The sequence below is a fragment of the Aotus nancymaae genome, unplaced genomic scaffold, assembly GCF_030222135.1.
Source record: "Aotus nancymaae isolate 86718 unplaced genomic scaffold, 86718_ANA_hifiasm-v0.15.2.pri h1tg000006l, whole genome shotgun sequence".
Classification (NCBI taxonomy): domain Eukaryota; kingdom Metazoa; phylum Chordata; class Mammalia; order Primates; family Aotidae; genus Aotus; species Aotus nancymaae.
In genome coordinates this window covers 36,516,698-36,541,087 of record NW_026988417.1, presented here as the reverse complement: position 1 = coordinate 36,541,087, position 24,390 = coordinate 36,516,698, and the positions used below count along the sequence as shown (strand labels likewise).

At 42.6% G+C, this 24,390-nt stretch overlaps 1 protein-coding gene across 2 annotated transcripts in view; it reads left to right on the top strand.

Moving 5' to 3' along the window:
• RELL1 (RELT like 1) overlaps positions 1-24,390 on the top strand; it is a 74,993-nt gene that overhangs the window by 5,830 nt on the left and 44,773 nt on the right. Inside the window, exon 1 of one of the 2 annotated variants that reach the window (XM_012474981.3) lies at positions 4,275-4,408. The exons of the other annotated variant lie outside the window; for it this stretch is intronic. Within the exon in view, the coding sequence (XP_012330404.1) occupies positions 4,336-4,408 (73 nt within the window). The 5' untranslated portion in view covers positions 4,275-4,335. Of the gene's footprint in view, positions 1-4,274; positions 4,409-24,390 lie in introns of those variants that run through there. 2 annotated transcript variants of the gene reach the window in all.

Here is a 24,390-nt window from a genome sequence, read left to right as displayed (position 1 = left end):
CATGCACCACCATGCCTGCCTGATTTTTTATTTTTAGTAGAGATGGGGTTTCACTATGTTGGCCAGGCTGATCTTAAACTCTTGACCTCATGTGATCCACCCATCTAGGCTTCCCAAAGTGCTGGGATTTTAGGCGTGCGCTACCGCGCCTGGCCTAATGTGAGGTTCTATAGTATATATTATTCTCTCTGGACTATTTGTATGTTTTGCTGCAATAATATTAATGAATTTAATTTGAGTGTTACAGGATGCGTGCTAAATGCATTGCATTACCTTCCTAAAATCACAAGGTCTGAACTTAGAAGCACGTCTGACCTCCAGGTTTTCAGATAAGGGATTAGGGTCCTGCATTTTCTCTTCTGTAATTTATCTGTTTGTGTCTGTTGGGAGGCAAATATAAATCTGCTCAAAGTAGCAAAATTTCCAATGGAGAAAATAAGTCCTCAAATGAGTGGCACTTCGGAAAAGAAGCACAACTTTGGTATTCTAGTGTAAAATCTAATAAAATAAGGATACCTCAAAAAACTAAGGTTTTGTTTATTTCAAGTGACTTTATTGATGGGTGCCAATTAGAATGGAAACTTGATAGCTAGATGGAGAGTTTGGGCCAAATTTCTCCTCTGCTTTCTTCTGCCAGTTACTAACACAGTTCTCTTTGTAAGAGAAACTGAATCTACCCAAGGGACTTTCTGGAGGTTGGATGGGTAGAGGGGCTGGTCATCTTACCCTGAGGATCCTTTTGCCAAAGTTGTTGAACTCAGAGGACCTGGTTTTCCATTCCCACCTTCAATACCCCAAGGCACCCGGCTTCTTATCTTTACTCAGTGGCACTGTCCCAGGATCCCAAACAGAGAGAACTCTCCAGTCAGGTACCTCCCATTTACCCTGCCAGTCGCCAGCCCTACCCTATCCCCCTCTCCCATTGTGTTTGTACACTCTTGTGGATAACTGCATCCAGCCACTAATAAAAATGCCTGTTGAATAGAGAGAGAAAAAATCTTTAAGTTACTATCCTTACCTGTATTATAGAGAGAATATGGCTGAGATGCCTCACGGCATTGTTGTGTCAGTTACGTGAGATAAAACTAGTGAGTGCTTGGCACATAGTAAGTGCTGAAAAAGTGTATTATTGTCGCTTGCTTGAAACCAAATACTAACCTGTCACAGCTGAAGGATGAGAAAGTTCCTCTCCAGAAGTTTCCTTTTTGGGCCTCTGCCATTACCTGAGGGGTTTCCTGTCACCTGTTGCTCCTGAGCCATGGGTGCTGGTGCTGGTTGTGTAAAGGGCAGAGGGGGCTTTGAGGAGGGAGCGGTGAGCAGTGCCAGAAGCCCCATCGGGGAGGAGTAGGGTCCAGTGGGCTTGGCAGAGTTCTCTTGGCAGGCAGGGGATTTGTGGGGCAGAGCCATTAGCCACCAAAACTAGGCAAAGAAGGAAGGAAAGCATTCCTTTTATAAGGTGATATAGTCTGTGTATTTGTCCCTTCCCAAATTTCATGTTGACTGGCAATCCCCAGTATTGGAGGTGGGGCCTGGTGGGAGGGGATTGGATCATGGGGGTAGATTTCTCATGAATGGTTTAGCACCATCATGAGAAGTGCTATCCTCACTATAGTGAGTGAGTTCGCATGAGATTTGTTTGTTTAGAAGTGTGTGGTACCTCCCCCAACTCTCTTCCTCCTGGTTTCGCCTTGTGATGTGCCTGTCCCTCCTTTGCCTTCTGCCATGATTGGAAGCTTCCTGAGGCCTCCCCACAAGCAGATGCCACTATGCTTCCTGTACAGCCTGCAGAACCCTGAGCTCTTCTTACAAAATTACTCAGTCTCAGTTATTTCTTTTTTGGGAGCACAGGTTCTTGCTGTGTCACTCAGGCTACTGGAGTGCAATGGTGTGATCTCCACCTCCCAGGTTCAAGTGATTCTCCTGCCTCAGCCTCCCGAGTAGCTGGGATTACAGGCGCCTGCCACCACTCCCGGCTAGCTTTTGTATTTTTTAGTAGAGATGGGCTTTCACCATGTTGGCCAGGCTAGTCTGGAATTCCTGACCTCAGGTGATCCACCCACCTCCGCCTCCCAAAGAGCTGGGATTACAGGTGTGAGCCACCCTGCCTGGCCCCAGATATTTCTTTATAACAGCGCAAGAAGGGCCTGACAGATAAGAGTAGAACATGACATTTTCTTTTGGAGGAACTTCGGAAGATTCACCAATTGGTTTATTCTTAGCTAGCTGATCAAAATTGTGACTGTTTTTCTTTAGTATTTGATGTAATTGTCATACTGACATGCTTTGTGAGTATCCAGGGTCTGCCTGCTTATCGTTCATCTTCTCATGGCTCTTTGGTGAGTGTTTTGATGAAGGAGACTTTTAGGACGAGGAAGCAGAGTCCTGTAGTACTAGTGCTGGAAGGGACCTTGACTGTGTCCTCTAAGCTTTCATTCAGCAGATGAGGAAACCGAGTTGGCACAGCCAGGACTTACGTGAGTGTCTTTCCTCATTCTGGGACTCTTCCCATTCTGTTAGGGTGTCTGTGGAGGTGGATCCAGCCTTGCTGCCTATGGCAGGTTTCCTTGGTCTACATTTGCCCTTGATCCTCACTCTCAAAGGTCTGGTTTCTCGGCTCCTAGGATGTGGGATGAGGAGGACTAGGAAGAAGAACTTTGGCTAACTGGCTTATGGGAGTGATTGTGTTGTTCTTAGTCATATTTTAGATTCAGAAGGGACTTTGATGGTCATCTTGTAATTAACACCCTCTCTCTGCAGATGGGGAAACTAGCCCAGAAAAGTTCAGTGGCCTGTGGCAGTTAGGAATGGCTGTCTCCCATAGCAGAGGAGTAGACCTTCAGGTTTGGTGAGGGAGGGACCATGTGTATGTCTTGTTCACTATTGTAGGCTTAGATCCAAGCACAGGGCCTGGAATAGAGTAAATATTTAAATATTTAAATGAAGCAAGGAAGGCAGAGCTAGAACTCAGGTGTTATGACTCTTGACCTAAGGCTTTTTCTTTTTTTCTTTTTTTTTTTTTTTGAGACAGAGTTTCGCTCTTGTTACCCAGGCTGGAGTGCAATGCACGATCTCGGCTCATCGCAAGCTCTGCCTCCTGAGTTCAGGCAATTCTCCTGCCTCAGCCTCCTGAGTATCTGGGATTACAGGCACGCGCCACTGTGCCCAGCTAATTTTTTGTATTTTTAGTAGAGACGGGGTTTCACCATGTTGACCAGGAGGCTTTTTCTTTATAAAAAAGTGAAGTTACTATTTTTCAATATTCACCCACAAATTTTAGATGTAAGCCTCCCCACAGCCCTTCCCCTGCACTGGGGAGAGGCTGTGTTGTCTGCCAGCCCCTATGGGCCAAATTGCTCCAAAGGCAGAAAAATTTGGTCATTAAGGAAAAATGAATGATAACAAACAAGCAATACTACCAAGAATGATAATAACACACAAGCAATATTACCTTATCAGGTGAATATGATGTGACATCGGTAGCATTTTCAATGCAAAGATTTTCAAAACCCAGATCTCTTCATGAACCTCTTCTCAAAGACAAAGTAAATTCAGTTGTTTCTACAATCAGTACTTCAAATGCACCTATGAATTGTATATTAGTTCAGTTGTTTCTACAACCGGTATAAATTCAGTTGTTTCTACAACCAGTACTTCAGATGCATCTATTAACTTTATATGTATCGTATTCCTGATTTTATAATACATTATACCATTCAAAGCTAATATTTCATGGCTTCCTTGATTTACTTATTTATCCAACAGATATTAACAAAGTGCCATACCGTGTGCAAGGCATGGAGAATAAAGTGATGTGAACAAAATAGACTCAACACCTGCCTTTATGGAGCTAGTAGGTTATCAGGGAAGACAGTTAATTAAACAAGTGAAATGATGTGTCCTGAGTACCTTGTCAAGGAAAGTATGACACAGGGCCAGAGTACCTAACCTGGGGCTGGGGATGGGACATACATGGAGAAACTAGACTCCAGTGCAGGTTGGTCATGCTCTCTGGAGGAAATGAAAGTGAAATTTACACCTGCAAAAGTGCAGGAGTTGGTTAGATAGGAAGAACTAGTGGTCACCGAAGAGAGGAGGTAGGATCAAGCAAAGCAACAGCAGTGGTTCCCAAACTTGGGTGTTCAGGATTCTAGCTGGAGGGCTGGTTGAAACAGATCCCTAAGCCCCACCTGAGAGTGCTGAGTCCATAGGACTGGGAAGAGTCTGGAGACTTGCTTTTCCTGTCACATTTCCAGATGCTGGCACAGTATGAACTGTGAGCAGCAGAGTGAAGGAGACAAGACTAGGTAGAATTCCCTCCCCTCTTCTTGGGGCTGTATGTATCCTGTCCTCTGCCCATCCTTCATGCTGACTGAGATCAACGACAGCACTGCCAGGAAACATTTCCTAGGTATTCTCACTTCCTTTATTGCCTCCTGTGAATATACTGTCCACAAGTCTATGTATACACGTTGTATCCTTTCCACGTTATTCAGCTGTCAGTTATGTGCTGTTGTTTCCACCATGTTTGTTTTGTCTAACTAGAGCTTCTGGAGCCAGCTGAGCATGTGAGATGTGTACACAATATTTGATTGCCTGATAAAATTTAATTCTTGCAACTACTGTGAGGAGCAGGTTGCATATTATTCTCTGTTCTGTGGAGATCAGGAAACTGAGACTTACAGGGAATAACCAAGATGAAGAGAAGGGGAATTTCTTGCTCAAGTTAGAGAAGGGGAAGTCAGCATGAGGTATATGTTCATTGTTCTCAGATGCTCTTTGCATTATGTGAAATTGCAGGTATTCTGTGCCAGCATCACTAGAAGGAAAGTTTTATTTAATTTGTTTTTGAGCTTTTTCACTATAGGTCCATCTTCTTCAAGAAGATACAAAGGCATCTTATAAATTGAAAATAGATTCTGTTTTTAGCAGGAAATGATTATCTTAGGAATTCTACAGAAATTGTCCACTTGCTTTTAGAGTAAATATTTGGAGGGGGTAATTCAATTTACATGTCATTAGGTTTAGAAATGATTTTTATAAAATTTTGGCGTGAGGGAGACAGTAAGGAAATATCAATTTTAATTTCCTGAAAAGACACACATTAGACAATTATTCCATTAGCAATCTTCGAGTGGCTAGATGGGTTTAGCTGAGTGGCTGAAGACTTATGAAGAGCCGGTACATAACACGTTGACAAGACAGGTAGGGTTAAAAACTGAAAAGAATTCCATTAGATACCAGTAATCTGCCAAGCCTTCCTTCCCCATGCATAGGTGTAAACAGAATCTGGTTTTCTCAGATTCCTGTAAGAGGTGGAAGTTTGAAGAATTCACCAGGATTTTGTATCACAATATAACTTGGGAACACGAATTTTCAAATGTTCTAACAGTTCTTCATAGCTGGAAGTCCCCAACACAATCATGTGAATTATCCACTTTATAAAAAACAGCAGCCCGGAATTTCCTGGCATTGGTGAAGTGGCAGATGGCTAATGAGCAGGCATTCCTTCATTTTTCTTTGCAAGTTTGTGCTATATGCTTGTGTGGCCTGAATGCTTTTACTGCTTCCTCTGTTCTTTCCATCCGTCTTCCCCTCTATGAAAGGCAAAACAGAACAACCACCAAAATAAAAAGGGAAGCATTGGACATTGTTTAAAGCTATGCGATGGAGCCAAGAAACTGGGTTTTGAAGGTGAAACTCATTTCACATGTGTGATTGTCAGCTCAGCGCTTGTTAATAGTCATTGCAGATAAAACTGTAGATATTCTTTACAGTATGCAGTTAATTTAAAAATGAGGTTTTTCTTATTTGAGATATCATTAGGTGCTGTGTAGGTATGTAAAATGAATAACAAACTTCACTTTTGTTCTCCACAAACTTGTGATTGAGAAGGGGGAGATGAGCTATGAATACAAATCATTATAGTAAAGTAGAGAATGTGTTTGGTGCAATCAGAGAACTACAGACAAATGCTGTGTGGGATCAAAGGAGGGAGACTTTCCTTCTGATAAGGGGGATGAAAAAGACTTCATTCATAGCCTGAAACTTGGCATTTTCAGTGGAAAAAGGGAGCATATGGAATGGTGTGCTGAGCAAAGGAAACAGCCTGTGTGCAAAGGCATGGAGGTAGGAATAGAGAAGTTAGTGCAGACTGGGTGTGGCAGAGGCTTCTCAGTGGAAGTCACATGAGATGAGGCTGCAGAGGGGAGATCAAGGCTAGGCAACAGAGCTCCTGAAACTGCACTTTACTGTATAGTCATGGAGGACAGAGGACAAGAAGACGCCCCCAGGCATTGCCATGTGATAGAAGAGCCCCAGAGGCTGAGCTGAAGGCCCTGTGCTGTCAGCAGGGCAGTTGAGATTGCTGTTCCCATTTCCTTATCTGCAGATATGTAGGTGGTAGGGAGGCAGAGCATGAGCCATCAAACAAATAATACAGTCCTTTGTAAGTAACACAAATATGATCTATGCAGCAGAATAGATTTAATGCAATCCATATGATTTGCAGATAGAAACAATTTTTCAAAGTTTAGGGAGTGCTGAGAAATGAGAATCATGAAGTAAGTGCTAAGTATATGGTTTTGTCCTAGTGTGGTGGCTCACACCTGTGACCCTAGCACTTTGGGATGTTGAGGCAGGAGGATCGCTTGAGGCCAGGAGTTCAGGACCAGCCAGAAAACCATAGCAAGACCCTGTCTCCACAAATATAGACCAAAAAATTAACTGGGCATGGTGGCATGTGCCTGTTGTCCCAGCTACTCAGGAGGTTGTGCGGCAGGAGGATCACTTAAACCCAAAAATTCAAGGCTGCAGTGAGCTGTGATAGTGCCACTGCACTCCAGCCTGGGCTACCGAGTAAGACCCTGTCTCAAAAAAAAAAAAAAAAAGTATATTGTCTTGATGGCTTGGTGGTGTGAAAGTCAAGAAGTGTTCATTAATGGTTAAAACTCACTAATTACGTATTTTTCTTAAATTAAATACCCTAAAATTATATAAATCAGCTTCACTATTGAATTCTTGAACTTCTGAGCTCAAGCGATCCTCTCAAAGTGCTAGGATTACAGGCGTGAGCCACCACACCCGGCCCAGACTATCGAAGCATTAAACATTTATTTTTTTGAAGAATGTCGGTATATTTTTATTTTTTAGCCCTATGGTGGGTTCTGTCCTTGTTTACTTCTCTTTCCCAGTCTGGAGGGCTATCAGTGTTAAGACAGTCTCTAAATAAATCATGCATATCAGCACTGGGATGATATGTAAATCCTGCTTGGCTGAGGGCTCCATCTCTGTCACTTCTGGTGACTTTTCTCAGTCCCTTAATTTCTTATGTGATGAAATAGATTTTGGGGGAGGAAAACTAACCAGCTTCAAAGTAATTCAGTATACATCTAATGCCTACATATTCTGGAAACAGTAGTTACACAAACTAAGTAGATATGGTGAATCTTATTTCCTGGGTAAATAGGAGGGATAGGAATGGGAGAAAACTTGAAGGAGGGAAGGAGAATTCTTTTGCTTGAACCGTATGTTGATTGATGTGTTGCCTCCACAAACTTGTGATTGAGAAGGTTGATCTTTTCCACACCGGTTCAGTGCTGCATCTTCATATATTAGTGAGTAAAGACTTGATTTTGAGTCGATGTGCTATAATAAAAATAATATATTTGATCTTGTTCCTGATTCCTAGGATTCCTAAAAATAACACTTGGGATTTCTTGAGTGATAGGAACATTTTTTGTTATTCACAGTGAGCTCCTTTAGATCGTACCTGAGTTTGTGCTAATGAGGTGATCCGTGGACTCTTGGTGGGCCCCCAGATAGCTTTGGGATGGGGGCTTGTTGCTGGAGGAACCAACCATGTGATTACAGGGTTAGAACTTTTGGCTGCACTCCCTGATCTCTGGGGCAGGAAAGAGGCTGGAGATTGGGTTCACTCAGCAACAGCCAATAATTTCACCAATCAAACCTGTGTAATAAAAACTTGGTTACAACTCTGCAGCAAGGGGGCTAGGAGCTTCTGGGTTGGTGACATATGAATGTGTTGGGAGGATGGCATGCCTGGAGAGGACTTGGAAGTTCTGTTTTTCCTCCTGTACCCCAACCATACCTTGCCCTATGCATCTCTACCATTTGGCTGTAGCTGAGTTGTATGCTTCATAATAAAACTGTAATCATAAGTATAGGGATTTTCTGAATTCTGTGAGTCATTGTTACCAGAAAGAGTCCTAATCTAGACCCCAAAAGAGGGTTCTTGGACCTTGTGCAAGGAAGACTTCCGGGCAAGTCCATAGAGTAAAGTGAAATCAAGTTTATTGGAAAGTAAAGGATTGAAGAATGGCTACTCCATAGGTAGAGCAGCCCCCAGGGCTGCTGGTTGGCTATTTTTATGGTTATTTCTTGATTATATGCTGAACAAGGGGTGGCTTATTCATGAGTTTTCCAGGAAAGGGGTGGGCAATTCTCAGAACTGAGGCTTCCTACTTTTTTTTTTTAGACCATATAGGGTAACTTCCCAGTGTTGCCATGGCATCTGTAAAATGTCATGGTGCTGTTGGGAGTGTTTCTTAGTATGCCAATGTATTATAAGTAGCATATAATGAGCAGTGAGGATGACCAGAGGTCACTTTCATCACCATCTTGATTTTGGTGGGTTTTCACTGACTTCCTTACCACATCCTTTTATCAGCAAGGTCTTTGTGACCTTTATCTTGTGCTGACCTCCTATCTCATCCTGTGACTTAGAATGCCTAACCTCCTGGGGAATGCAGCTCAGTAGGTCTCAGCCTCATTTTACCCAGCCCCTATTCAAGATGGAGTCGCACTGGTTCGAATGCCTCTGACAATGCTAGCAAATTGCCAGACTTCTTGAGGAGGGGTCATGGAAAGCCCCCACTTTGTAGTCCCTAGGCTGAAGTGCAGTTAGCCTGGGGACTCCATTTGTGGCTGGCATCTGAAGTGGGGTCAGTCTTGTGGGACTGAGCATTTGACCTGTGGAGTCTGTACTGATGCTAGGTGGTGTCAGAGTTTAATGAATTCTGGGACATCCAGTGGTGTTGGAGAACTGGGTTTGGAAAAATGAAACAGTCACGTCTTTCCTATTGAGAAAAAACAACTTATAATATTAAAACATTGTGGCTGGAATAATCTCTCTGAAATTGTATAGTTTACTATTTAGATATAGGCTCAAAGGTGTTTTTAAAAGATTTAGTGGGAAAAAAAATTATCAGGCTGTTCCTTACTATTTATGTGTTTACATTGTGTTTTATAGTGTAATAAAGTAGAAGTTATACTACTATGTGGTTTTCTTTGACTCTGTTTTCTGTGTTCAGACCAAAGATTTCATAGCACTGTCTCTGCCTACAGTCAGTGGAAGTATCTAAAATGTCAATATTGTGGATTGTAGTTTTAGTAGTCTCTTTACTAAGGGATTTCCAGTGTCCTGGTTTACCACTCTCTATAATATTAATGTTACTCTGACATTACAGTGACAATTTCATACGGTTCATCCTTATAGTAATGATGGCTCCTTATTGACTGTTACAGTTAAAAAAAGAAACTGTTGATTCTGATCACGACATTTTAGAACTGCAAAAGTAGAAAAAGAGAAAAAAACAAAACAAAACCCCAGAGTTCCAGCAAGAAAACATAAATGTTAATTATACTTTGGAGGTATTTTTTAACAGATTTCTTTTTTTCTATGCACACTCCTCTCAATTTTTTTTGATGGAGTCTTGCTCTGTCGCCAGGCTGGAGTGCAGTGGCGTGATCTCAGCTCACTGCAACCTCCACCTCCTGGGTTCAAGCGATTCTCATGTCTCAGCCTCCCAAGTAGCTGGCATTATGGGCACGCGCCACCACACCCAGCTAATTTTTGTATTTTTAGTAGAGACGGGGTTTCACCATGTTGGCCGGGATGGTCTTGATCTCCTGACTTCGTGATCCACCCACCTCCCAAAGTGCTGGGATTACAGGTGTGAGCTACGTCCCTGGCCTTCCTCCTCCTTTTTTTAAAAAACATTTTTTGATTGTACTGTGCTGAATTAAAATAAAAGAAAATGTGGGGAATACTAAGACACAAAACACTAAAAAGAAAACAAAAATGATTTATAATCTTACCACTTTGATAACGTTTTGATGTCTTTTTTTTCTTATAAAAACTGGGATCATTTTACCTATAAATACTGCTTTGTATTTGTTTTATTTTTCACTTAATATTTTTCATTCACAGTTGAGATAATTTTGGAAAAAGTGGGTGATGAGAAATCTGATCCCTTCATACAAAGTGTTTCTATTGTTTTAAGAGTCAAAAGGAAGTCTAGGATTTCTGAGAAGTAACCAAAAGTTTCATCACTGTTATATATAGATCAGGGAGCATTTTAATTTTGTTTCTTATAAATGGCAGCAGAATTACTTTGTAACAATTAGCTCTTGATACAAAAAAAAAAAAAAAGAGATAAATTGGCTTGGAAAGAATGTAACTTTTAAATGCATCTTCTCTTCCTAATAACTAACTCACTAGGAAAAGCCATTTTGTCATTCTAGATTTATTGTTGGGTTAGGTGGATAATGATTATCTGTAGATTTTCTACCTTAGATTCTAACTCTGCTATGTGAACACCGTAGTATCTGTAATAGAGTTGAGCTATGGAGAATCCCATTCCATGGAATTTTACTGAATGTTGAAACTGTGAACTCTCACATTTCAGCAGCAGTGCAGCAGAGTGTGGAGTTCTGGAGCCAGGCTGCCTGGATTAAGGTCACCTTTGATACTTGCTATCTGTGTGACCTGGTGTAGGTTACTTAACCTCTCTGTTCTGTAGTTTTACGTCTCTAAATGAGGTTGAAAATAATAGAACCTACCCCATAGAGTTATTATAAGGATTAAATGAAGTAATATCTAAAAAGTGCGGAAATAGTAATTGTATGTGACTATTATTATTATTATTATTTGAGATGGAGTTTTGCTCTTGTTGCCCAGGCTGGAGTGCAGTGGCATGATCTTAGCTCACTGCAACCTCCACCTCCCGGGTTCAAGAGATTCTCCTGCCTCACCTTCTGAGTAGCTGGGATTACAGGCATGCACCACCGTGCCCGGCTAGTTTTTTATTTTTAGTAGAGATGGGGTTTCTCCATGTTGGTCAGGCTGGTCTCAAACTCCTGATCTTGTGATCCACCCACCTCGGCCTCCCAAAGAGCTGGGATTACAGGTGTGAGCCACTGCACCTGGCCAATATGTTACTATTATTAATAGTATTTTTTTCTTTTTAATAGTATTTTCTCCTATGTGTCTCACCGGTTACTACTGGTTTTCAGAGTTCTTACTTGGATTTCATGCTAATGACTTTTACATTCCTTTCTCCTCCTTAACATCAACTTCCCTATGCCTAGGGTTTTCCTGATTATTTCTGTTTAATCTTTCCTTTGTTTGCCTTTTCTGAAGTGACCTTTATTTTCTCTCCTACTCTCTCCTGTACTTTGCTGTTTCTCTAACAGCAGTAGCGGGAACTTCCCATTAGAGGACTTCAGCCGGGACAGATCCTTGGAGCTCCACATTTACTCACCTTCCTTTTCCAGTTCCCATGTTCTCAGAAGCCAGCCCATGTGCCTGTCTTGCAGGAACATTGCCCGACTTAACCTGTGACTAATTGGAAAACCCTCTGTTTAGGACTTTCGTAGTTCTTTATTTAGTCATTATCTGCTTCCTGTTCCTGGAAGGAAGAGAAACACTGGCTTGCATGTGATGTGGGTGCCTGACCGGCCTCAGGTGCCACCTGAGCAGAGCTGTATTGGTCGCTGCTCGCTCACCCCCAGGGCTTATCTTTTCTGCACCCCATGTTTAACACTACCCTTCCAGTGCGGCTCATGTGATTCCTTGTCCTTTTCTGGATGTTTGATTTTGTATCCCCAGCTGAGCTGTGAGCTTGGTGAGGATACCAACTGCTTTGCTCTTATTACCACAGATAATAATAATTACAGCAATAATGGCTAGCATGTATCAAGTACTTAACTCTGTATTAGGCACTTGGATAAACCCTAGTTAGTCTCACATAAGGCTCAGAAACCATTATTATTTTATGGATGAGGAAACTGAGGCACAGAGATGCTAACTGACATTATGTAGGGCCTCACAGCTAGGAAACAATTGAACACAGTGCAGCTAAGAAAAAGTCAGTTTCTGCTTTTGCTTCCATGCTTCCTAAGGAGTAGCCTTACTGCAGAGTTGGGGCCCTGCCTGCCACAGACCTTGGTTCAAATCTTGGCTCAGCCACTCCCCAGATGAGTGACTTTTCCATTTCTAAGATGGTTTTAATAATAACACCTATCTCAGAGTTGAGATAAGAAAAGATCACGTAAGTAAGAATTCCAGTAAATGTTAGTTGCTGTTAGCAACTGGTGGTAAAGCAGTTGAGCATCCTAGAGGCCCTGGATATGGAAATCATAAACCCCTAACACTCCACGGGAGCATCAACCATCTCCCTTTCTCCCTCTGCCTGGTTGGGTGCTGGGCCAGTCTTCCTTTCTGACACCCTTGCTTTACTGCAGCCGGCTCAGCTCCACCTGTTTTTTTTTTTTTTTTTCCATGTCATTAGTTTGTGTCCTATTCTACAGGGTAGAAATGACTTGGCTGGACTCCCAACCCTGGCAGGTGCTAGTTGTGCCCAGAAACCAGGGATCTAGCTCCCCAAGGATTGGTCTCCTGCACCAGCTCCCTGTCTGTGAGCTCCAGGGAATTCACTGATTCCTAAAGGAGCACCCTCTTGACCCCAGCTCTTCCTGTTGCTGCTGGAGACAGGCTGAGATGGCGTGTTTCCTCCTACTTGATGGTTTTGTTCTGGCCCTTGCTACTTAGTCTTCCTCCCATAGTTTAAATAGTTTCTAACCTAGTTCTTGCTTGGCCTTCTGCAAGGAATGTACATGAACAGATCTGTTAGGAATCGCAGCCATGTGGAAATTGGTCAGTAGCCTTTGGTGAGGTTGTGTAAGTTGGGATTTTAGCATCCCAACTTATGGATCTGGCAGTTGGGGATGGATTGGAGTCCTGTGAAAATCCAGTTGAGAGCAAGTTCTCCCAGCTGGGTTTAGGAATGTGCTGCTCTTTGTAGCCTTCTTTTGAGTCTTTGCAAACTAGAACCTTCTGTGGATTTCGATGAACCCAGGAGCATGCTGGTATATTTACATCTTTCAGAAACGTCTTACCCAACAAGGGTGTGAAGCTGTGAGGTGTATTCTAGCTCTGAAAAAAATCTACTTGTTTGTAAAAATTGTGGGTATTTGGCAAATGGGGTGTAAGTACACTGGACATTCTGTTCTATCAAGTAGGATCTTAACAAAGCTGCTTATAAAATTACAGTGAATGTGGGGACTTGATTGATTACCCAGGAGTCTTTCTGCAATGAGAGAATTTGCTTTCAGGTGTCTGCTGGAGCAGATGTTTCAGGCACTCCCACTGTGTTGCAGGAACTGTGTTAGGGATTAGCGGTACAACGGTTCTGGTGTGGAGACTCATGCCTGTAATCACAGTATTTTGGGAGGCCAAGGCAGGCGGATGACAAGGTCAAGAGATCGAGACCATCCTGGCCAACATGGTGAAACCCCATATCTACTAGTCTACAAAATGAGCCAAGCTTAAAATACAAAAATTAGCTGGGTATGGTGGTGCATGCCTGTAGTACCAGCTCTTTGGGAGGCTGAGGCAGGAGAACCACTTGAACCCAGGAGACGGAGATTGCAGTGAGCTGATATTGCACCACAGCACTTCAGCCTGGCGACAGAGCAAGACTGCATCTCAAAAAAAAAAAAAGAAAAGAAATACAAAGACAAGACACCTTCACTTCCTCACCTCCACTTGGGGAAAGAGGTGTATGACTTCAGTCAGGGTTTTGTGGCGAGTTCTGTGTCCTGTTGGCGTTCCTACCTTTGACCATGGTACGTCTGAGTGGTGCACTGTTGTAGTCATATGGGTGAGGAAAATGTCCTCAGCTTTGGTTCTTCTGCTTGGCTCGTGTCTCTGCCTCCACCCAGTGATGTCATGTAGGCCACTGATTTATTTACAGAATGATGATATTATCAAGCATCTTACCTAACTTCTTGGGATCAGGGATTTCAAATCAAAGAATGAATGTGAAAGTGCATTGAAAAGCATGTTATTTGGGTGGGAACTTTTATATCTTATACTATGTGTCCATATCTCATGTGTGTGATTGAAAATTTTCTTTATTCTTCTCCTTTTTAAATATTTTTTCTATAGCATTTTAGATGCTGTGTAATTAACATTGCTGGTACAAATTATGTTTGTGGCAACCATTGAATGATAGTTTGTGAGCAATAATTTGAACACATACATCTGTCAATGAGGTGCTTTTCAATAGCTAGAAAAAGGTCTTTTACTTTCACCTTTATCATAGTTATAGAGGGAGATGAAGTAGTTATACATGAGTGATCTTTTGTTTTTTTGCAGTTAAAATTAATATTGGGCAATTTTGTGCTATCAAGCTTTTTAGAAAAATGAAGTCAGTACAAGTTTCATTTGCCTGCAGCTGCCTTCAATCTTTTTTTTAATGAAGGTGATTTTTTTTTTTTTTTTTGAGACAAAGTCTCATTCTGTCACCGAGGCTGGAGTGCAGTGGCACAATCTTGGCTCACTGCATCCTCTACCTCCAGGGTTCAAGTGATTCTCCTGCCTCAGCCTCCCTAGTAGCTGAGATTACAGGCTTGTGCCACCATGCCCAGCTAATTTTTTTTTGTATTTTCAGTGGAGACAGGGTTTCACCATGTTAGCCAGGATGGTTTTGATCTCCTGACCTTGTGATCCACCCGCTTTGGCTCCCAAAGTGCTGGGATTACAGATGTGAGCCACTTCACTTGACCATGAAGATGATTTTTACACCGGAAGAAGATACATGTGGATTCCAGTGTTAATCATAATAGGGTCATTGGAGAGAGGCAGCTTTTTAGTGTTTAAGGGTTTTGAGTGGGGTGAATGTTGATGTGCAGCCCAGCTGTGTGGTTCATTGGTGATAATTTAACAAAGCCACCTAAAGGCATGTGTCACTAGATAAAACCACTTACAGACACTGTTAAGCAACACGACTAAGAGTGTGGGCCCTGGGATTGCATTGTCTGGGTTGGATCCTGCCCCCTTGCACACCGACGCTCGTTACTGAACCCGTGCACCTCATTTTCCTCATCTGTAAATGGGAGTAATGAGAGATGCTTCCTTACAGATGCTGTGAGGGTAGAATGAGATTGCCCAGGAAGCCTCCAGAACAGTGCCTGATACCACAAACACCTCGTGAATGCTGCGGTTAACAATTATTTTTATTTCTAAAATTATTTATTTATTTATTTGAGATGGAGTCTCACTCTGCCGTCTAGGCTGGAATGGAGTGGCATGATCTTGGCTCACTGGAACCTCCGCCTCCTAGGTTCAAGCGGTTCTCCTGCTTCAGCCACCAGAGTAGCTAGGACTACAGGTGTGTGCCACCACGCCTGGCTAATTTTTTATGTTTTTGGTGGAGATGGGATTTCACCATGTTAGCGAGGATGGTCTTGATCTCCTGACCTTGTGATCTGCCTGCTGCAGCCTCCCAGAGTGTTGGGATTACAGGTGTGGGCCACCACACCTGGCCCAACAATTATTTTAAAGTAGCAACTCATTCGTTAAAACATACCATCTTTCAGAAATAATCAGAAGCAAATGTTAGGTTTCTGAAGCCCTGTTGCTTTAAAGTCACTTCAAACAAATGACTTCTAAAGAATTTCATTTCTTTCTTGACTGTACATAATGTATAATTTTAAAGGTTCAAAAGGGCCATTAGTCAGCATCTCTCTTCATTTCTGTTGTGCAGCCACCGAGCCTCTTCCCAGGAGATAGACAGTGCTATCAGTAAATAAAGACTTTAGAAAAGTCCCCAAATGGACAGCACCAAAAATAGCAAAAGGAAGAGGGCCAGCGAAAGAGGGAGGGAGGGGCTAGAGAACAGGAAAAGAAGATGGGGAGAGAGTCAGCAGGGAGCCCTCCCAGTTTTTGAGCCCTGTGGGCATTGCTTTTCCTCACACTCCTCTCTGAGGACTCCACTGATGTGTGCCACCATCAGTGAGAGTCTGTGGGAATCTCTTCAGTCTTCTGTCTTAGAGGCACAGTTGGTGGCTTCCTGGCCTGTGTCCCAAAGTAAAATAACTGGTGAGCTGACCTTGCTCCAGTCCAGGGTGAGGCCAGGTCAGATGAGCCTTCTGCTGTCTCTTGAATGCAAACCATTGTTTGAGATACTCTGGAAGAGTCCAGAAGTTGAGGTCCTTGGCCTCTCTGGACACTGGGATCCTAGAGTTAATTTCCTCCCAAGACAGAGCTTTGGGCGAGGTGGGAGGTGGGGAAGATGGGGGGATGGGGGTGGCTGCAGCTGCTTCTGTGGCTTTAAGAAATAACTTCAAATGGTAAACCTGAGACTGTGGAGAAGGCTAGGGACTTTCTCTGACTCTGCGAAGTTATTTTTCTCCCTTCAGTTTAAATTGAAGCCAGGGATGGTAAATATTTAGATTTCATCTTTTTTTTTTAAAGATGTTCCTTTATTTGACATCACTCAAGTTTCAGTCCTTTCTTCTGGTAGCAGCCTGGGGTTCAGGAATGCTCTGAGCGCCCCCGCCTCCTGCCTGTCAAGAGTGTCTGTCCCTTTTTGTCCAGCCAAATTCAGTTATTCTTTTGAGGCTCAGCATAAAGTCCTTTTTCTTTCTGGATGGTCTTTGTTACTTCCCATCTCAACCTCCGTGGTACTTAAGAAGGAAGCCCCAGCTTAAGGATAGGTTATGCCCCAAATATTACTTTTGATTAATGAGATTGTAAGTTGAAATGCATTTTCCCATTAAAAGTGATGATTTTCATTACTAATGATAATTTTTCAAGGCACCTTTTAGCCAAATGCATCTGGAAATAAGGCTTCATAGCTGGGCACTGCTGACCTCTGCACTTTTTTGGGGGATGTCTGGGCTTTCATCTGTTCCCAGAGTGGTCTTTGCAACCCAGAATCAGACTTCAGTGTTCATGCCTCCTGGTAGCATTTCAGGAATTTTAACAAAATAAAGAGAATTGAGGGACTGTATGCAGTCGAGGTTGGGTGGGGTTTTGTTTTGTGGGTGGGTGAACTTTGGCAGATGGGTGCCACTTGGGTGTCCCCTCCCTGCCCAGTCACAGATGCCTTGTCAAGGAAAGGTGGGGCTATAGCAGCTGTTTGTCTAGGAATTGATTAGAAGCTGGTAGCTGCCTCGAGTTTCACTACAGAGTTCAGCACTTATTTTTGTACTGATTTTTACAGTGTTCTCCAATTCCGTTTAAGCTCGTCTGTTGTCTTTACAACATATTCTTGAGCTTGGGCAAATGCTGTGTCTTTATGATTGCCACTGTGGGTAGACGGTCTTAGGGACTCTGACTTTAGTTATCTCTGTAACTAAATAGAAATAATTTGGGGATGATTTTATTTTGTAGAATTTGCTTTGGTTTCTCTCTTTTTATTACTGTGGGCAGTTGATTTAAACAGTATTTAAAGAATTAACTTGGCTGGGTGTGGTGGCTCATGCCTGTAATCCTAGTACTTTGGGAGGCTGAGGCAGGTAGATTGCCTGAGCTCAGGAGTTCGAGACCAGCCTGGGCAACACGGTGAAACCCCGTCTCTACTAAAATACAAAAAATCAGCCAGGCGTGGCATGTGGTGCACGCCTGTAGTCCCAGCTACTCGGGACGCTGAGGCAGGAGAATTGCTTGAACCTGGGAGGTGGAGGCTGCAGTGAGCTGAGATAGTGCCATGGTACTTCAGCCTGGGTGACAGAGTGATCCTGTCACAAAAAAAAAAAAAAAAAAAGAATTAAAAAGAGGTTGTTTTAATTCCAGCACTTTGGAAGGCTGAGGTGGGCAGATCTCGAGGTCAGATCGAGAGCATCCTGGCTAACATGGTGAAACCTGTCTCTGCTAAAAATACAAAAAATTAGCTGGGCGTGGTAGCATGCACCTGTAGCCCCAGCTACTTGGGAGGCTGAGGCAGGAGAATCACTTGAACCCAGGAGGCGGAGGTTGCAGTAAGCTGAGATCATGCCACTTTATTCCAGCCTGGGCCATAGAGCGAGACCCAGTCTCAAAAAAAAGTTTTTTTTGCGCTAGCAGTAAGCTTCTAGGTACTGCCTGGCTAATAGGTCCTAGTTCTACTGAAGGAGGACTGAGAGGCAGTGTGTGGACTAGTTACAGATCCTGTCCTGAAACAGGATTTTTGTCCCAGGCTCTTACCAGTTTCTAACCATGTGACCTTGAGCAAGTGCAGTGCCCTCACTGATCTCCTTACTCTCAATGTGTGACAGTCAGAAATCCTTGGGGCCGGTGGTCTAAACTCTAAATTATGTGACTTCCCCCAGGGGTCTAATCAAATACATTAATGTTTCTGCAGCCAACTAAGTGGAATGGAGATCGTAAATAGCCTCACATCAGGTCGGTGCAGGATTTGCTATGAGATGAGTTTGTCAGATTTGATGTTGCTGTGAAAGGAGTTATGAAACAACTGGATTTGAGAGCTGTTTGGATTTGGCCTTGTGGGCACAGAGGATGGGCTTGTGTCTTCATCTCCAGCAGCATCAGCCAAGTGAATTATGGATGAGGCGGCAGAAGGTTGGGGAAGAGTGGAATTTTGAGAACCATGAAGGATATCAGCTCCTGCTTCTAATTTTTCAGGTGAGGAAACTGAGGCCCAGGGAGGTGAAGTGACTACTTGTTTAGTGTCAAAGTGGTAGCTGGTGGCAAAGGTGGATGAAGAAAAACCCTTTAGAGACATTTAGCCATCTTGGTAATCTAGACCGAAAAGTAGACCCTTCTCAGATACTATGATTTGAATGGTAACCAAAAAAAAAAAAAGTGTGTGTGTGTGTGTGTGTGTGTGTGCTTAAAAGCTATTTTCCAGTTAACCTTGATGTGGGTTATCTACTTATCAGCCAAGTCCTTTTCCCATCAAGAGTTTGTTGGTTCACTTTGCTAGGAAACCCTAGCTTCTGAGAATGCACACCTTTTCCTGGTAAGGAGAGGAAGAATTGCTATCAGAGCCATTCTTGATCTTGATCTTGGCAGGCACAAAGCTGCTCTGTAGAGGTTACAACAGCTGCCCTGTCTGGAGTCTCTGGTTGTTACCATTGCGTTCCCATTATGTTAGCAACCCTCAAGCCATGCCCACTGAGTGTGAAGAATGCCATTTTCCTGCCATTCTGTCTCACCTCCTCTGACCATTGGGGTCCATTGGAAATACAAGCATTACTTGGAAACAAGCTAGAAAATTGCTTTTGACTTTTGAGGTTGAATTCCAGCCATGCCTCATGCCTCCTCCTCAGTTCCCTGCTGGCTTTGATCTTTTTCATCTCACGTTTTCTTCTGTAATCTCAACGGGATCTTGGCAAAACACACATACCTAGTGGGTCCTCAGAATACAGCGAATTTACCAAAGCTTGCTGGGCCCAGGAAAAACCCACAGAATTTTGACAAACACTGACCTTTGTGCTGGACATTTTTTATTTGTGGTGCTGTAGAAGGGAATCACACTTACCAGCTAGAGCCAAGCCCTTCCTGTTTCAGAGACTCTTGCTGTGTTCAAAGGATTCTCAAGGTGAAGTGATGGGCTTGATTTTGGAGAGGCAGCAAGGCTCTAGGGACCCCAGGTTATGGCCTGCATAAGATGAGCTGTGATTTGTGAGTCCAGAGGTAGATTGATTGGTGATCAAGGGCAAATAGTAGAGTTTTTCGATTGTTCATCTGGTAAAGCTGCTTTGGAGTTTGGTGGGAGCATTTTCAAAACATATCCTGCTTCCTGCTGTGCTAATTGGAATCCATGGTTTTGAAGTTTGAGGAGCCTATATTCTAAACCAAGTTGTGAAATATGAGAGAACAGGCCAGCATTTAGCATTTTAACAGAAAAGTGGCCAAATGAGGAAATATTGTTGAAAGAAAAAGAATTCAAATGTTCTTTAGGCATTGGTAGATGGGCAGCACTCTCACAAGTCGTGTTTTACATATGCAGACACTGAGAGTCGGAGAAAGCCTGTTTGAGCATGCAGTATCCACACTGCCTGGTTTGAAGCCAGGCACTGCCGCTTGGTAGCCATGCGACTTTGACCTTGGAAATATGCCTGACCTTTCTGTGCTTCTGTTTCCTCATCTGTAACGTGAGGGTAATACTGGTAACCATTTCATAGGTTTACTGTGAAGATTCAATGCTTAGCTTACTGTTGGCCCATAAGTGCTTCCTAGTTGTGGTGGTGGTGGTTGTTAGTATTGATCGTGCTGTAATAAACTAGTGTGAATGAGACATCATCAGTTCTGGGACCATCTCACCCTAAACTGTTCTCTTCCTTGCTCTAGTTCTGTCTGCTTTCCATTTTGATCTGGATTTGTTATTCTGCCTGGCTTCCAGCCTGCATGGCACTCCATGAGCGGGCTCATCCAGTTGGAGATTTGGGGTGCACATCTCAGCTGTGTCCTGAATGCCATTGTGCATTATTTTCACTGACATCTCCCTTCAGTCTCTCTGCTGAGCTACTGTCTGCTGAAGTCCCCTCTTCTGCCCTCGCCCTCCTAGTGACCAACAGATGTCATTGCTTCCTCCCTGGCTATTCCCTAGGCTGGCTTTGAACTCCAGGGCTCAAGCAATCCTCCTACCTAAGCCTCCCCAGTAGTTGGGACTGCAGGTGCATTTTACCCTGGATTGCCATTGCATGTTTTCTTTTTCTTTTTCTTTTTTTTGGTGAGACAGGGTCTTGCTCTGTCACCCAGGCTGACTCCCCCGCCTACACCCCAGTAGAGTGGCACAACCATGGCTACTGCAGCCTTCACCTCCTGGCCTCATTTGATCCTTCCAACTCAGCCACCCAAGTAGCTGGGACTATGGGTGCGCACAAGCACTCCCAGCTATTTTATTTTTGGGGGATTTCTTTGGAGAGATGAGGTTTCACAAAACCTGTAATCTTGTGTTACCCTCCCAAAAGGCTGGGATTTCAGGCGTGAACCACCACACCAGGCCTTGCTTTTTATGTTAAAAGACAACAGAGGCATCTGTTCCCTTAACTTTTTTCCACCCACTCTAAAGGAAGGCCTCAGGAAAAAGTGTCTCTTCTTCTATTCCAATATTTAACTCCTCTCCTTCATGTGTAAATCTTCTCAAGGCCATTGCTTCATATTCCCTCTCTGTCTCTGCCTTTTGCTCCTTCCTGTCTACATACAGTTTGGTTTCATCCACTTAAAAAAATAAACTCCAAACATAAATTTCTTCCCTTCACCCTGAGGGTGAATTACCCTACCCTCCTTGCTTGCTCAGCCTGGGCTTCTGGAAGGAGCACAGTGACTCAGTGTGTCTGTTTCTGAACCCAGGAATCCAGCTTGCATCTTCCCACCAGTTCATTGGAAAACTGCTCCAGCATGGCCACCCGAGATCTTCTGTGGATTGTTTTTCTATTTTATTTTCGCCTATTTATTTCATTTCATTTTTGTTTTACTTTAGAATTTTTAAAGAACGTTTACTTGAAGAAACTACAGAGAAACAGGGAGTAAAATCCAACAAGGGGGAAGTTAAAAAATCCCAAGCTGCTCCTAAATTAGAAACTGAAGGTTTCCCACGTGTTCTTAGGAATTTCTATGTGGCCTGATTTTTCCGAGTTCTTCTCAAGCCTCTTTCTAAAGATTTCTCTTGGGTTGCGTCTTAGTTTGTTTTCTGTTGCTATAACAGAATACCCAAGACTAGGTAATTTATAAAGAATAGAGGTTTATTTAGCTCACAATTCTGGAGGCTGGGAAGTCCAAGATTGGGTAGCCATATCTGGTAAGGGCCTCCTGCTGCTTTGTGACATCACTGACAAAATGGAAGGAATCACATGGTGAGAGAGGAAGCAAGAAAAGGCCGAGGAAGCTGAAGTCGCCTTTATAACAATCCACACTCCCAATAACTAACCGCCTCTCATAATAACTAACTCACTTCTGTGAGGACAGCATTAACCCCTTTATGAGCATGGAGTCCCCAGAACCCCAACATTTCTTAAAGGTCCCACTACAGCTCAACACTGTTAAGTTGGGGACCAAATTTCAACGTGTGTTTTCTAGGGGACGGATCATACTCAAACCATAGCAGGTTGTTTCTTTCTTTCTCTCTCTTTCTCTCTCTCTTTCTTTCTTTCTTTCCTTCTTCCTTTCTTCCTTTTTTCTTTCTTTCTTTTCTTCCTTCCTTCCTTCCTTTCCTTCCTTCCTTTCTTCCTTTCTTTCTCTTTCTTTATTTCTTTCTCTCTCTCTCGCTCTCTTCTCTCTCTCTTTTTAAAAATTATGATAAAAACACTTAACATAAGGTCTACTCTCTAAACAAATTTTTAAGTGCATGATACATTATTGTCAGTTCTCTAGAACTTATTCACCTCATGTAACTGAAACTTTATATTTTATACCTGTTGATCAGCAACTATCCATTTCCTCCTGCCCACGCAGCCCCTGGCAAACACCATTTTACTCTCTGGTTTCTATGAGTTTGACTCTTTTAGATACCTCATATAAACAGAATTGTGTAGTATTTGTCCTTCGGTGTCTGGCTTACTTCATTTAGCATAATGTCCTCAGGGTTTACCCATGTTGTTATATTTGCGAATTTTCTTCTTTATAAAGCTGAATAATATTCCATTTTCATGTGCCACAATTTCTTTATACCTTTGTCTGTTGATGGGCATTTTGGTGGTTTCCACATTTGGGCTTTTGTAACTAATGCTGCAGAGAACATGGGAGTGCTGGTATCCTCTTGAGATCCTGCTTTCAATTCTTGTTTTGGATATGTACCCAGAAGTGGGATTTCTAGATCACGTGGTAGTTCTATTTTTAACCTTTTGAGAAGCCTTAATACTATCTACCACAGCAGTGGCACCATTTTGCATTTCCTTCGTGTTTTAGTTGCACTCTCTTACAGCATCTGACCTCTTCTGGAAACTCCTTCCTCTCTGTCCTAGCATGGAGCTCTGACTGTTCTTCCTCAGCTTCTGAGTGGAGCAGATCCAGATGTTCAATGCCTATTTCCATCTGGATGTCCCCTGCTTACCTCTAGCTCTGCATGTTCAAAAACTGAACTCATGATGTTGTCGTTGAGATGCCAAGTGAGTTAGTTTGCTAGAGCTGCCTAACAAAGTACCACAGACAGGGTGGCTTCAGCAGCAGAGAAGTCCAAGAGGAATGTGTCAGCAAGGTTGCTTCCTTCTGAGGGCTGTGAGAGAATCTGTTTCATGCCTCTCCCAGCTTCTGGTGATTTGCTGGCAATCTTTGGTGTCCCTTGACTTGTAGAGGCATCATCCAGATCTCTGCCTTTTTCTTCATACAGTGCTTTCTGTGTCTGTCTCCACATTTCCCCTTTTCAGAAGGACACCAATCATATGGGACTAGGGTCTACCCTGATGACTTCATTTTAACTAGACTACCTACATAAAGATCCTATCTCCAAATATATTCTGATATATTGGGGGTTAGGAATTCAACATATAAATTTAGGAGAGGGTGACAAAATTCAACCCATAACACCAAGCAAACTTGCTTTTTTTTTTCTTCAGATATTTTCCATCACCGTAAATGGGACCAATGTCCGCTCTGTTGCTCAAGCAAAAACTTGGGCGTCATTCTTATTACATTACTTGCCCTTATGTTAATTTGGGTCCACAGAACTGGGAGGCAAAATTTTGAGGTAGGAATTCTTGCCTCCACCAGACCTCACAAAGGGGTCTGTGACTCTAGTGACTGACAGCCTCTGGTCTACATATTTTTTTTTTTTTTTTAGTATTTGCCATTTTGGTACAAAAGTAGTACATATTAATTTTAGAAAGTTGCAGAAAAGTATAAAGATATAATAAAAATTATTTTAGGATCTAGAATCACTTCATATTTTGGTTTTGGCTTTATACCTTTATGCATTTTTCTTTTTTCTTTTTTTTTTTTAAACTAATTGGATCGTACTGCAGGTAAGATTTTGAATCCAGCTTTTGACATTCAACATTGGATCATAGTGTTTTCCCATATCTTCACAAATAACTTCATAGATCTTTAAATAGTGCATATGATTTCATCAAATGAAACAGTGATTTAGCTATGTTCTTATAATCTCATTGCAAAGATGCAGGTGCTGCTGTTTTTTGTCTTTTATAAATAATGCAACAACCTTTGCTATTTGGACTCAAAATAATTCATTCGTGATTCAGGCATGATTTAGCTAGGGGTGAAAGAGAAGGAGGGATACAGTGTTTCTCAGCAAATTATTAGTGTAAATTGAAGGAAAGCTAAACCTACTGAAGTTTATAAATGTTTTAGACACTATTTACGAATAGTCATTTTGTTATTTAAAAGCTATCCTTCATTGAATT